This window comes from Nothoprocta perdicaria, unplaced genomic scaffold, assembly GCF_003342845.1.
Source record: "Nothoprocta perdicaria isolate Ctin4 unplaced genomic scaffold, notPer1 scaffold_0, whole genome shotgun sequence".
Taxonomy (NCBI): Eukaryota; Metazoa; Chordata; class Aves; order Tinamiformes; family Tinamidae; genus Nothoprocta; species Nothoprocta perdicaria.
The window spans coordinates 9,895,370-9,909,313 of record NW_020454092.1 but is presented as its reverse complement, the minus strand read 5'-3'; the positions used below and the strand labels follow the sequence as shown (position 1 = coordinate 9,909,313).

Below are 13,944 nucleotides of genomic sequence, written 5' to 3'. Positions count from 1 at the left end.
ACAGCAACTGAATTAATTCAGGGTTTCATAAGCTGTAGGGTTTAATCAAACCTGGACCACCTGGAGAGGTTTTTACTCACATGGGGCATAGAACATGACAAGGGTGTGCTTCTTCTTCTTCAAGGACTCCCTGAAATCTTCTCCAGCAAGATGGATCACACTGGTTTGCTTTTCTTCCCATGCGGGCTCAGGCGGAGGTGGYGCTTCAGGACTAGAAGAGATGCGGAAGGAGATGGGTTTGAAAGTGTTTTTGAAAGCTTGCAGAGAGGCACTGCAACCCACGAGGGAACAAAGGGAGAATAACCCTCCAGGGAGTCTCTGCAATAGGAAAAAACATGCTCAATATTTCCAAGGCCACGTAACAACAAAAAAATGTTCTATATTAATTCCTGTAAGCCGGTTAAACCATTTAAGTGAGCCTACTCAGGAATATCAGACTGCAGAATGGAGATGTCCTGTATTGCATCTGTTATCTGGAAGAACATTGCTCCAATACAAGCATGTCCATAGGTATGAACTATGACCAGAAAGTGGTGGTGGGGCAGTGTCCAAAGGCAGCTGACACAGGGCAGCACCTTTCATTCRGCCACTGACTGCACACTCTTCAACGCCAGCAAGCAAACTTTTGTGGAGAATTTCATGTCCTTCTCTTGAATTCAAATATTGAAGTTTAGATACAGAAATTAGCATCGTTCCATTTGGAAGACTGGGGGCAACTGAACTGGAATATTTTATCCTGATAAAGAGAATGTCAGGYTTTCAATTATGACTGCACATACTGACTAGATCAGAGGAACGCTGCACATCTAGAGCAGCTCTAACAAAACTTCTGCTATTCACCAGCTCACAGACTTCTCTCTGACTCATTAAATTCATTCCTGCTGTATCTTAAATAAGTGATTACTTATATAAAAGCATCAGAACRGAGCCAAGGTATAAAGACCTTCGTAAGTTGCCTTGGTAATAAATTAGCTTTTCAGACTTTCCTGTCACTTTGAATGACACCATTTTAAGTTGGATCAGGGACATAAAAACTGAGTGGAGAAAACCTCAAATTTCAGAGTTTTATTCAAGGTCCTTTGGTGGACCATGCCACCATATTCCCCATCAATCGCCATTTGCTCCTTGTTAGCAAGAAGAACTAGGACAGCTGGTGTGAGCTGCCACATGGGCACAGCTGGTGTGGGCTGCCATCGACCACAGTAGTCATGTGTGGGACTGACTCTCACTCAGGCGGGCCTGAAACCAGCCCCTCTCTCCTGCTCACAGAACAGCAGCCTTGTGTGGAGAACAGACCCCACACAGAGTGGGGACCGAAGCTGAAACTTGCACCTGTGTGACTAGACCGCTCACTTGGAGAGGTTTTCTGGAAACATCATTTTAGTTCCACCTYGCAGCCCAGATACAGCCCTTTTCCCATCAGTTTCAGCAGTGCTGTGACAGTTTTACCCCAGATCTGCAAATAAGGAGCCTCCTTTACTTATGTCACTACTTGGAAGGGCAGCTGGGCATTAGGGAGGAGACAATCTCTGTTTCTTCCAGTGTTCCTGATGGCCTCAGGCTGTAGGCAGAAGTCTTCCAGCGGCACAGCTGGATCTAGAAGAGGTCACCAGCACTGCCCACTTCATCGCTGCAAACCAATGTGACCACCAACAYGAACATGCAGTGCTAGCCTTGGCGCCTACCCAACACCCATGAGCTAGCACTAAAAACAATCCAGGAAATGTGTAGGGGAAACAGGTCTGTGATTAACATCCATTACTGATGAAGCAGATGGGGGGTGGAAAAATTAAGATTATATTCCTCATATGACCTGTGTTTAATAGTTAAAATGACTTTAAAATGTCATAAAACATAGACGCATTTTTTCATTGAATAACATGGAAAACATGCTATGCTTACAGAACTTAAGTGAATTACATATTTCATTCCCTAATACTTCAGCAGAAYTATACCAGCTATTTTCCTCTTCGAAATGAGATTATTTTTATCTTACTTCAAATATAATTCTGCATATTTTAGCACACCTCCCAGGAAGAGTTGGGAAGTACAAGAAAGGTGCTGTTCTGTTGGTCTCAATGGTTTTGCTTCAGTCTTACAAAACTGGCTGTCTACGCATTGGTTCTGAAATTGCTGTAGAGGGAAAGCACAAGTACAGAATTCAGCAGCTAAATAGTGAATCTGCTGCTTAATATAAAGAGGGAACAACAATTGCTCTGTTTATTTTTCAGAGCCATTGGTATTCCTTCTCCATAGAGAGAGGCTTAGGGTATATTTGAAAAATATTTATTTGGGGAAAGAATTACTGGGACAGCTATGAAAAACCCCACAGCAAATAAAGGATTTGGTTTATTAAAGACCATAATTACCATATATGTTCGTATGGCTTCGGATACTAGAATTCAATTTGTTTTTGTTAGCAAGGGATTTAAGCAGCCGACGAAGCCAGGTTTAAAATTTACTTCCTTGCAAAAGCAATCTTGAGGAGCCAGCAGCCACGAACCTGAACGCAGTCTCAGCCTCTCAACACTTACTTCTGCAGCCAGTCAATGATCTTTGTCTTCGTTCTGAGGTGCGGCAGAGTGTATTTCTCCTCTCCATCCTTAAAATACTTGAGCGTAGGAAATCCYGAGATGTGGTACCTCTCTGCCAGGGCCTTGTTGACGGTAGCATCTACTGCTGCAAGGACACCCGGACCCTGCAAGAGAAACCACCGCCTGTAGGTGCAGCTCAGGCTCGCACTACGGATGCACAGAAAGGCAGAGGGCTGATGCAACAGCAGGAAAGAATATCTAGTACCACTAATATAATCAGTGTGCAACCTRTTATCTCTTTTTCCTGACCAGATTTCCCTGTCCCACTTGGTAAGAACTTAAGAGCTGCTCTTAGGAGCAGCACTCCCTCCCTCCCACCAAATCCATCTACTTCTCCCAGAGAAAGGAGCGCTGTTTCATTATAACTTATTAYATTATAAATCCACTTTTCTCTAATTTGCAGGTGTTTTTACCATCAAGGGAGAAAAGATACTGCTGGGATGCAATTCATTGATTTTTTTTTTCACATCTCTCTCTTTCTACAATTATAAAGGGAATCCACGTAGCTCCACTAAAGATACCTAAAGTTTGGGGGAGATAATTTGGTTTATTTTCCTTCATGGCATATATAGAGTGAGACTGCATCAGTAAGAGTCATCATCATGTTCTTGGGACTCTGTTCTCCAAGCAGTCATGCTGATCGAGCACCTATGATGGAGTGACAGAATSATAAAACCAGGATATCTGAAAGAAACCCCCTTTATCTTTTTCTCCCCAGATCTAACTTATAAATAAACCCCCATATTTCTGCACACTCAGTGTCTTTAAATAATAAGGAAAAAAAAAATCAATGTTGGATTTGATCACATTATGTRTAAGGCCTAGAGCAGAATACATAAACATTTTTCAATTTTGTTTTCATTTAAGACAGAATGTTCTTTCTAAAACTTTGGCAGGGCTCATGCATTAGCGATGAGACTGTACTTTGGAAGCACATTTTGAAGGGTCCTGTGGGAGGATGAGAACAGCTGAGTTTGTTGTAGGAAAAAAAAGACACTTTTATTACTTCAGTTATTTATTACTGATTATTTTAAGGACATAATAAAGAAAATTAGCTTACATCACTGCTTGCATGGAGAAACTCGGCAGCCTTCTCATATTCTGGTTTCATTTTCTTACAGTGCCCACACCCTGYCAAAAAAAGGGAAGATTTATCCAATTAAATTGTACATGCCACAGTTACTCATTGACCCATCCAGTCACTATCAAAATCCAAAGCCATGTGGTAGAGATTTACTAGAATTCAGCATGAGTTTACCYGATTCCTTTTAACATGTTAGTATGATTTAGAATCATTCCAGACTGGTCACCACCATTTAAGCAAAGAATTTAATTTATCAAAAAAATAACAACCCCCCCCCACCACCACCACCACTGCATTCACACCCATGACTTTTCCCTACCATAACACACTACGAACACTCTACCCATCAAGCCCATTGCTTCTAGCTTGCTTTTGGAGAAGACACAGTTATCACCTATTCCCATTTCCAAATCCTTATCTGCATTAAATAGAAACAACACAGACTCTCACATGATTTGTTCAGTTAAGCTGAGGCTTATACTAGCACAGTTTAATTAGGAAATGTAATTTGAATAAAACGGCACTGATAATAAGCGCTACTTTATATTGGTGCAGCACGCCCCTGTAGCAAGGAATTGCACTGATTTAATCACATCAGTGTAATTACACCAGCACATATGTTCCCAACATAAGCAAGGCCTGTAAAACTGAGATAATGCTGCTCTCCTGCTTGTGCAAAGTTCTCCAGAGATCTCCCATTATTTCATGGCTAAGTGCTGACATTACAATAAAGTAAAATGAATGCATGAGTGAGAAAAACAGACTTGAAATAAGTTATTTGGGTGTAAATGAAACTGCTTTCATCTGGTGCAATTCCTCCCGAGCTTGAAAGCGAGCGGCACGCTCACGAGCGCGACTGCAGCTGCAAAGCCAAGCTGCGCTTGGGCAGCCGCACCGTGATCCCCGCAACCCTTCGGGGCAGCCTCCACCATCACCTTCCTGCAGCTCCTTCCATGCTGCCAAACRCCACCGCGGCACCCGCAGGACCGTGCCAAGGAGGATGGGGAGCGCGGGCAGGGACCCAGGGCTGGCTCCCGCAGGTAGAGGTGACAAGGGGGACACCGGGTGCTCTCCTGTCCCGTCGYGACGCGGCCCTCACCGGGCTCTGCTCCCGAGTGCAGCGCTCTGCTTTGTGCTCCCTGGCTGGAAAATGTGCTCGAAAGCCCAGATGTCACTGAGCTTTTCAAAGACATATCTGAAAACATGGTCAGAAATCTGTTTCTATAGAGCTTCAGCCACTATTTTTATACCATTGTTTAAAATAAAATAAACCCAAGACTGTTTCTCAGCACTGCTTTGATTCCCGCTAATGGGATGAACGGCACAGGCAGCAGACACAAAGCTAAACCTGAACTCAAGCAGACAAGCATGCTTCATAGAGCACAAGCTGAGGAGCGCTCACCGCCTCGAAGTGACAGGACGTGAAGGTGCAACTTCCCTGGAGCAAAAAGGGACTTGGGCAGAGCTCCGGCCAYGACAGCACATCCCCAAACACTTCCATGGCACGTTTATAAGCACGGTCACAGCTGCAACTGCAGCCCTGAACATACTATTGCATCAAGTCTATAAACCTGACCTGAGAATTAAGGAAAATACCCCAGTGGTTTGTCCCATACTGAACTCTGGTTTGAGACTCTGGTTTTGAACTAGCTGAGAACTGTGCTGGTTAGTACAGCAATTGCAATTTTAAAACATCCGCATTTTTCTTGTGAGCAATACCAGGGTTTTCAGAGCAGAACAAGGCGACCTCAGAGCTGGAGGAGGCCCATTTGCTCTTTGCCTAGTGGGGAGACCTCACCAGGACCAGCCTCAGGGGCAGCTCCAAAGGCAAACTTGGAAAGAAGCTGGAAAAGACTGAGGACTACTTACAGTCTCAGTACTGCTCTTCATTAAGAACATAAAAGAGAGGAGCAAAATGATTTATTTGCCACCCTCATAAAACTTGCATGCCTATGGGTGTGGAACAAGCTCACAGTTCACTTCAACATCTGCCCAAAGCGATTTACTTCTCCTTTTAGGAGTAAGGATCTTTATCCATTTTGTGCTTTTCCTTATTTCTAATAAGGATGAGGTTGACTACCTCAGCTCAGGCACCTGGGAACTTGACTGAGTTAGTTAGCTCAAATGCGTTAGAAGAGAATGATTTTTTTGCAGGAGTACTTCTGCCTTGGTAGACGTTACAGGGTATGCTCCCCGATCAGAATAAACCTCAAGCTACTCGCTCTTGCTTGCTGCATGCACACATGGCCTAAATTCTATCCTATAGTCATTCATAGCAGATTTGATCACACAGAAGTAACAGATCAGTCCAAGCTTTCACCATATCTATGCACTGAGGAAGTGCCTGTGTGTGTATGGGGTGAAGTCAGGTGCACTTTGCCACAGAAACTAAACAATCCAAAGCATTTGAGAAAGATATTCTACGTATCATAGTGCTAGGTTCCTTCATGAACTTCATGCTGATACCTTCATAAAGCTTCCTCACTCAAGAGGAAGATCTTCCTCTTAAGAGGAAGTAAGAGGAAGTGAAGATGTTTAAACACAATCTGAAGCTCTCCAATCTTTCTCATGCAATGCTTTTTATACCAATGACAGAAAAGAGTGTGATATTCTGAAGTGGAAAAAAAGCTATCACATTCCACCGAATCTCAAATGGGAAAACAAACACCTAGAGCTTCTCCCATAGCAAGAATAATGTACAGATAAATAGATGGCTTCTACTGGCCTTCTTTAAGAAATTATTGTCATTTCCTTCTTCTGCATTCTGCTGTCTGCTTTCATCTACTACTGAGGGGAGGAGAGACTTGAGTTAAAAGTCAGATCCACACATTGCAAATCAATTAATCTGCCCCATGATTATTTATCCTGCCTTTCAATAATCTTCCGAGTATTACCATTACATTTTCAAGGCCAATGAAAAGGCCATTTAAAAGAAACACAAGGATTGCCTTTCCTTTGAACGGTACATTACGCTGTTCAGCAGCAGCTGTACACCTCTGTGCTAACCTTCTCAGCTTATATTCTCTATTTGTTAAAAGGGAAAAAAAAAAAAAGAACAGGAAAGTAACAACAATCCGTAGTTCCTTAATCCAGATACTCCAATGTGCTGCTTAAGAACTGCCGGGATCGTGGATGGAGGCCAACAGCTTTTGCAGCAAGTGTCTTTGATAGGTGTATTCTTAGGAGACACACTACTGTGGTAAGTGCATCCAGGCATTAAAAGAAAAAATGTGGAAAAGGGAAGCGATTTGTTCGATCCTGGAGCAGAAAGGAGGTTACAATTAACAGCAATGCAATKCTCTGCAGCCTGCCAGGACCGCTGAAGCTCTCCAGGTCAAGACAGAGGAGAGGAGAGAGCTGCAAGTTGCAGCCCCATTCCCTGCTAGCAGGGCATAGGGAGCTGCTCCCAGGTGTAGGTGAGAGCTGATCTCCATCCCAGGGGATGAAACCCGGCCAGGGCTCAGTAGACTCACTGGACAACTCATTTCACCTCTCAATCCATCATTTTGCTCTGCTCACACAGAAGGACACCCAAGTCTGCAAGGCTCCACAGTGCCCAAGGGGAAAAGAGTACATGGAGCAAGTGTAATATTGCTACAAGACAGGAAAAAAGTCAAAGTTTACAAAAATTAGTACAAGGACATCTGGTAGAAGACAGGCTCTTGCTAATTGCTTTTAAAAGAGATGCCTAAATGGAATAAGAGTTGTTCCCCAGCTCATTTACAGTCACCATTCTCGTTTGCACTACGTAGCCAGCAGATAAACAGTCCCCTCCTTCCACATGGCTGCTGTCACGCAGCTCAGCTGCACCTGGCAGCGGTGGCATGTAAAGGTCTCCAGGTCACTCCAGTGCAGAGGGTGTCATCTCCTACCAGGGGACACAGCTCAAGGGGCACACGAGCGAGGTCACATCAGAGTGCAGAGCGCGATGCTGCCTTCGCAGGGCGAGCAGCAGAGCCAAGGATGGGCAATCGAACACACCGAGCAGCTCACACCTGGGCAGGACTCGCTGCAGGGGCTACAGCCACTGCACAGATGGGACACAAGTAAAGGCAACTCTAATTTCCACTTTCAAACCTTAAATTAAAAGGTTGGGTAGCAGTTTCTCTTCCAGCAAAAAAAAATTGCGCAGACATCAGTACCGTCCTAGAAGCAGCAGAGAGATAAGTCGAAGTTATTGGCCCACCACAGTAGACAGTCGTTCAAGGCAGTTGACCACTATTATGAGAATCTGAGCATCTCAGGTCTTCCTCTCTAGGAAGAGTGTAACAACAAAGGCACTGCCACGCTCTCCTTCTCACCTGTAAGGTGTATCTTGTAAAGGAGAGTGTAAAAAAGCGTATACGCTTTTCTCTAGGACATCTTCCCTGGCTTAAGGACTTCAGGGACTGAACTGAGTCCCTTGCACAGAAAAAACAGCTTTCACTGAATAGAAATGCAGATTTTCTTCCCAAATAAACAACTGTATGTGCTCACCGCAACRTGTTTGGCACCACTGTGGAGATTCACAGAGCGCAGTTGCTCCAAACTCTTGCAGAAGTGAGCTACTAACAAACACTCCTATCATTAAAAATATTGTTTTCTCCAAAAAGAACAAGCAGAAAAGGACCAGGCACCATCTAGGCTACTGCATATGCAGAACACATTGCTGTCTCCAGAAGACAAATCTCTCTGATTCTTTGTCACTTATTGTTTACTTCTTTCAGGTTATTTTGGCTACGTAAACAAACACGGAGCTTTCAGTCACGTCTTCTCATCTCAGCACAACATTGGCTGAGGATCAGAAGCGAAGGAAGGTACGTGACAAGCAAGAGATAAAGGCCAACATCCAGGTACCTGCAGATAAGGAATTTCTGACACGAAATCCTAGAGACAAACTAAATGCAAATAAAGGTTTTAAAGAATCATTCAGTTCTTGCTATTGGTAGGCTGCTTTGATACTGCTATYATGTACCACCTATTTACTGTTATCGTGCCATCTCCATGTTCATCTACGGCTGCATACCACAAATACTTCTATTAACCTGATAGGAAAACAAATCTGAAGCCCAAAACATGTCCTGCATTTAGCAAGCAGGTCATTGGGAGTTCGGGCTAAATTCATGAAAGATTTATAGACAACCTGGAAGGGAAAAAAAGACGTCAAAAACTTCAGGCCTACCTTGGTTCCCTAGACACGTAACACCAGGCTGCCACTTGGACTTCTCCATTCTCAATCTCAGAGCAGTGATTTCTCAATACAGCATTTGTGTGTGCCCTGTTTTTAACACTGAATCATATACCTATACCCATGGAGCAARAGTAGGTGGGCAGAATGGGGGAAAAAAGACTATTCCTTGAAGCTAGGGCAAGGACACAGAGTCCCAGCCTACACATCACCTATTCAAGACGACAAATGTATTCTCCTCTGTCATGAAAGTCTTTAATGCACAGAGATTTCTTATGCATCGTATAACAGAGTAGCTCTAAGGTTTGACACGAGACAGATTACAATTCTTTTACCATTGTAGGAGAGCATAAACTATAACAGCTTGCATAATTTACCTTCTGCATTGCAGACATCTGATGAGAAAATCACTCACAAATTTGTCAGGGAAATGGGGGGAGAAGGGGGTATAAATAAATACTGAAAGCAACTTCTCTCTGTAACCACAGGCATGCATGTGGGGCTGTGCTGGCTTCACACCTGCTTAATAGTTACAATGGTCCTTGAAACTTGATTGCCTTATATACAGGCCATAATCACATCCCACAGGACTTGCTTACAAACTCTTCATAAAAGACTAGAGGTTTAAGAAATTTTGTGTATCCTTCCCTTTCTTTCTACCTACTTGGTGTGGGGTGCACATTCCACCCTAGTGCCAGGAGAGCAGCAGGGTGCCTCATCCCCACCTTTATCACCAGGCAGTTGGGATGGAAAACGCCTGGAATTTGGCCATCCTTCTCTCACTGGTGCAACTTGCCACAACAGCAGCAACCCCAGCCCAGACAGTCTCCCCGGGAAGTTCGGGTGTTGCATTCAGTCAAACCTGGATCATCTTCTCTGGGGTAGTGTAACTGTTGACCCAAACATCTCAGAAGCTGCTCACCAGAAGAGATGCACAACAGATTTCAGACAGCTACAGCTTTTTGTTTTTTTACCCTTCCTGTTTGTATGTTTGTTTAAAGAGACTCTCAGACCACAGCATTATGTAAGATAAATCAGATCAAACTTAAAAGAGAGCTTAACCAAGCGTATTCTCCAGGAATCCTTCCTGCATTCATGCCATTTTCACAGCTCCAGCCAAATGGCTCCCTTCAGTCAGCAACAGACCATGACAGAGGAAAAATCACAGTAGAAAAAGATGAAATAAGAATGACTATAAATACAGTGTTCAGAGGATTTAAAGAACGATGACTTTTATGACCTTCTGAGCAACACAGGACAAGGAAATTCATTTAGATGCTTCTGCCTTCATTTCTGGTCACACTGGAGCGTATCCTTTTTTGATGTAAAGGCACAAAGGGGAAAGGGTAAACATTCTGCAAAGCTAACTGCAGCCACAGGCTGTTACCTCTCTTGGCTCCCTAAGTTAGGTGGAGACAGTGATTTCTGCTCCATACTGTCCTCAGAGAGCAGCCTCTCTCTGCATTTAACTCTGCAGGGAACCCTTGTTGATTCAGGAGTGAACTTCTCAAAATACACTCTCCTCTTCCATGGCATCGAATCCAGCACACGTCCAGGAATGCTCTTTAAAGCTAATCTTCTTTCAATAAGAAGGAAAACAATAAAAAAAGCCCTTATTTTCATTCCAAATCAGGCTTCAGCTTCCAGCTACTGGTGCTTATGCTACATGTATACAGCCTGTTAGTCAAAGCTGTATGATGCAACTGGTAGAAATCAGTTTTGGGAGATGGTGCCTCCTACCACCCCTCCTGGGTGGGAAAAGTAGCCAAAGAGGGAGGATCAGCTGGTACGAGGAGATATGAATTACACTTCCTACACCAATTTTGAGGATCATGGCTTTGAGTAGGTGTTGAAAATTAATCTTTCCTTATTGAGATGAGAGATTATAGCATGGCTGCCTTAAGGTGAAACTGTTGCGAGTTTGCAAAAAACCACCACCATACGTTTTCCTTCTTGAGTATATCATAATTTTTCCATAGCCAAAAAATGAGTCTCCTCCCACTGCTAAATAACCAAGAACATTTTGCTTTGGGAAAGGAAAGGAAGCTGTACCATTTTCCCTCGCTCTTCCTACCCCGCTAAGAAACATTTTACACTTCAAATTTAGGAATGTCCATGTCCCACAGGGGTGATTAGACCAGGGAGGCCTGACCTTGGGTTCAGGGTTCAGAGGAACAGCCCAGTAAGCAAATGATCATCTCAGATGTCATTTGTACAAAACATCAGCAAAATGGATGTAATACAACGATCTTGCTAGGAAAGTTCTTACATTCTAAAGACAAAACTAAAGGTTTGGGGTATTAAAGCAATGCTCACAGGGGCTACTGCTTAAGTTACCAATAAGAGTAAGCCCCAGGAAAGCACAGTGGGATGTTCACCAACCACAAGCAGCCAGGACCCCACAAGATGCACCTCCACCATCGGCACAGGGCCTCAATACCAAAGCAGTGCATTAATTTATGAATAACTCAGAAAGGCAGCATCACTTGCCAAGTCATCATCTGAAAGGGCATGAGGAGCGGACAGACAGGAGAACAACCTTGCACTATAAATTCCTCTGCTTGTTACTTGCCCTTTAAAGCAAGTTCCCTATTCTCCATTCCATAGCATAATAAAAATTCAAGCCATAAATTACTAAGGAAGATAAACTTGATAATGAAAACTCTGCCGGTAATGATTCAAATAGCAGAGATATTGTAAGGCAATTTCCAAAAGTGAGCTCTGCACTGTATATTAAGTTCATCCAGGCAAGGAAATTAATTTATTTCAGAAGAAATAAACCCGGCCGCTTTAATTCTTAAAACTAATTCTCACCGTTAACAGTCATTAGAGGCAAGCAAAGTAAATCTATAAAATAAGCTATGCTTCATTCCTATAAGGACTTAAGGGCTTACAAACACACTGAGGTCGAGTTGGCGGCAATAAAGTCACCCAGTCCACACACTCAGAGGCCACCACAAAAGCCCAAGGAAAGTCTCAGTGCTGTGGCTGGTGCCTCTGTATTTCCTGCCCATTTCATCTCCAAACTGTGCATGTTCAGTCAAAACAAACACCTCATCCTACTGAGCTGACATTAATCCATCGCTAAGCAAGACTTTCACTAGACAAAAAGGCCAGCTACAATTACAGCAGACCTTTAACAGACCCCTTGGATGAATAATTAAATAATCTGCTCAAACACCCTAAGAAGAGAGGAGGACAGGGTGAGCCTTCCTTCTGCTGTCCCCTTTCAGCTGACCCCATGCTTCCCCAGGAGCTGGAGCTAGCCCTCTACACTAGCCTCAGTTAGATGGGAGGACTTTTTTAGGAGAGAAGGATAGCAACAGTAAAGGGAGAAATGAAGCAGCAAATCCCCAAAGGAACTGATATTCCCTTCACACCACCTGCCACACGCTTATGGGAAGATATTTTTCTGATTAGAATAGCATTCCTAAATGTTGTCTTTAATGGAGAACTAATCGCTCCCTACTGGAGCCTAGCAGTCAGTGATGCGCTTTGAACAAATGCCCCAGATTCAACAGAACCCAAATATCTACAGTTCAACTCCATCCTTTCCTCTTCTGTTATCCTTCTGTGTACTCTCATCAGTTTCCAAACTGCTAACAAGAAATTTATTCAATCTTTGTTCCAGCCCCCTCTCATTCCCCAGTGACAGCAGTAGGTCCTGTTCCTGCTTGCAGGTAGAGTGACCACAACAGCACTGAGAGGCTGTTTTTGGTGGTCTTCCTGTCACCAGGCTAAGTCCCAAAAGCCAAGGGTCCTCTGTTGTGGTCCAGACATGGACTCCAGCCACTCCGTGAGCCACCAGCGCCAGCAGCCCTGGCCAGGTTTGCACAGGGCACCCTTCCCAGCACACGTGGTCCTTCTTCACCAAGGCCCAGCTGCTTCTCCTCAACAGGTCAACGAACACAGAAGGCACAGCCCTACATCCTTCACGTCAATGAAGTCTTCACAATTTTCTTTTCAGTTACCATATGGCTTCTCATACCAATCACTGCAATAGCAGAGGCTCCCAGAGTCCATATGTAAACCACTACATAAAACCTGCATGCAGCTTGAAATGGCATCTCTGCTTCTCAGACTGCAAACAGAGACAAAGATTTAGCAAGTTGGGTCACGGTTTTATAAACTGAAGCAAAGGAAGGGACTAAACCTGTATGACTCCAGGCCTAGACTATCATTTTTATCACTGGATTATCTCTTTTTATGACGTTAGTCTGCTCAAAGAGCACAAAGCACTTCCAAATGGCAATCATCTTATACAAACTGCATGCTACACAATCAAAGGGATGACAGGCAAGAGACAATAGACCATCTCTCCTGCCCTCACCCCCTTCATTAGGCATCCCATCAAGTTTTACTGCTCAATCTAGTTATAAGAATTTTTATACTCTCCTCTCTCTTATTTACATTAAGTACCACTAAAACCCCACATTGATTTTTATTTCTAAATCCTCATGAAATGAGGTGGGATGATCATTAAAAAAAGTTACTATGTCAGGTCCTTCATTTTCCTACTTTGCTGCATTTCAGTAACTCTTGCTTTAACACATGTGCCCAAGAGCCCTGCTGCAAACTGTTCCTGTAATTAGTTTAATGAGGCAAGTCATTGCACGGATCTGTTTACATTCCCCAAGATTTCTTTTGTTGATATTTAAATACATATCCTATCAAGCAACACCCTGTTGTAGATTCAAGTGCTTTTAAATATTGATTAATCTAGGCTGAGTTTTATGATCCTTATCTTGCAAAATCAACAGCCAAAACTTGTTCATCTCACTAGAAGCGGAGTCAGGAGCCAAGAACTCATCTGGTTGAAGTGAAGAATCTATCTGCTCCCAGAGCGTGCCAGGAAGGGTGTTAGGAGTTCAGCTAAGAAGTGCATACATACAATGAACAGAAACTTGGCACAAATTATGCTTGTCCAGGAAAAGCTTATTATACATTAAAAATGCATTAAGGCAACATCAAAGTCAAGCACCTCAAGGATGCAAAAAGTCAGAAAATGCTATGCCAGCCTGAAGCTGATCTCTTCCTTTCACCTCTCTCTCCAGACTCTGAACTCCTTGAACTCGCTCCTTGTGTGACTCTCCAGACTC

The 13,944-nt window shown here is 43.5% G+C and overlaps 1 protein-coding gene across 1 annotated transcript in view; it reads right to left on the bottom strand.

Moving 5' to 3' along the window:
* Positions 1-13,944, bottom strand: part of PDIA5 (protein disulfide isomerase family A member 5) — a gene marked incomplete at its 5' end in the record, with an annotated part of 94,581 nt that overhangs the window by 26,167 nt on the left and 54,470 nt on the right. The window contains 3 exons of the mRNA XM_026045726.1: positions 81-211; positions 2,535-2,698; positions 3,655-3,725. Of these exons, the coding sequence (XP_025901511.1) occupies positions 81-211; positions 2,535-2,698; positions 3,655-3,725 (366 nt within the window). The remainder of the gene's footprint in view (positions 1-80; positions 212-2,534; positions 2,699-3,654; positions 3,726-13,944) is intronic.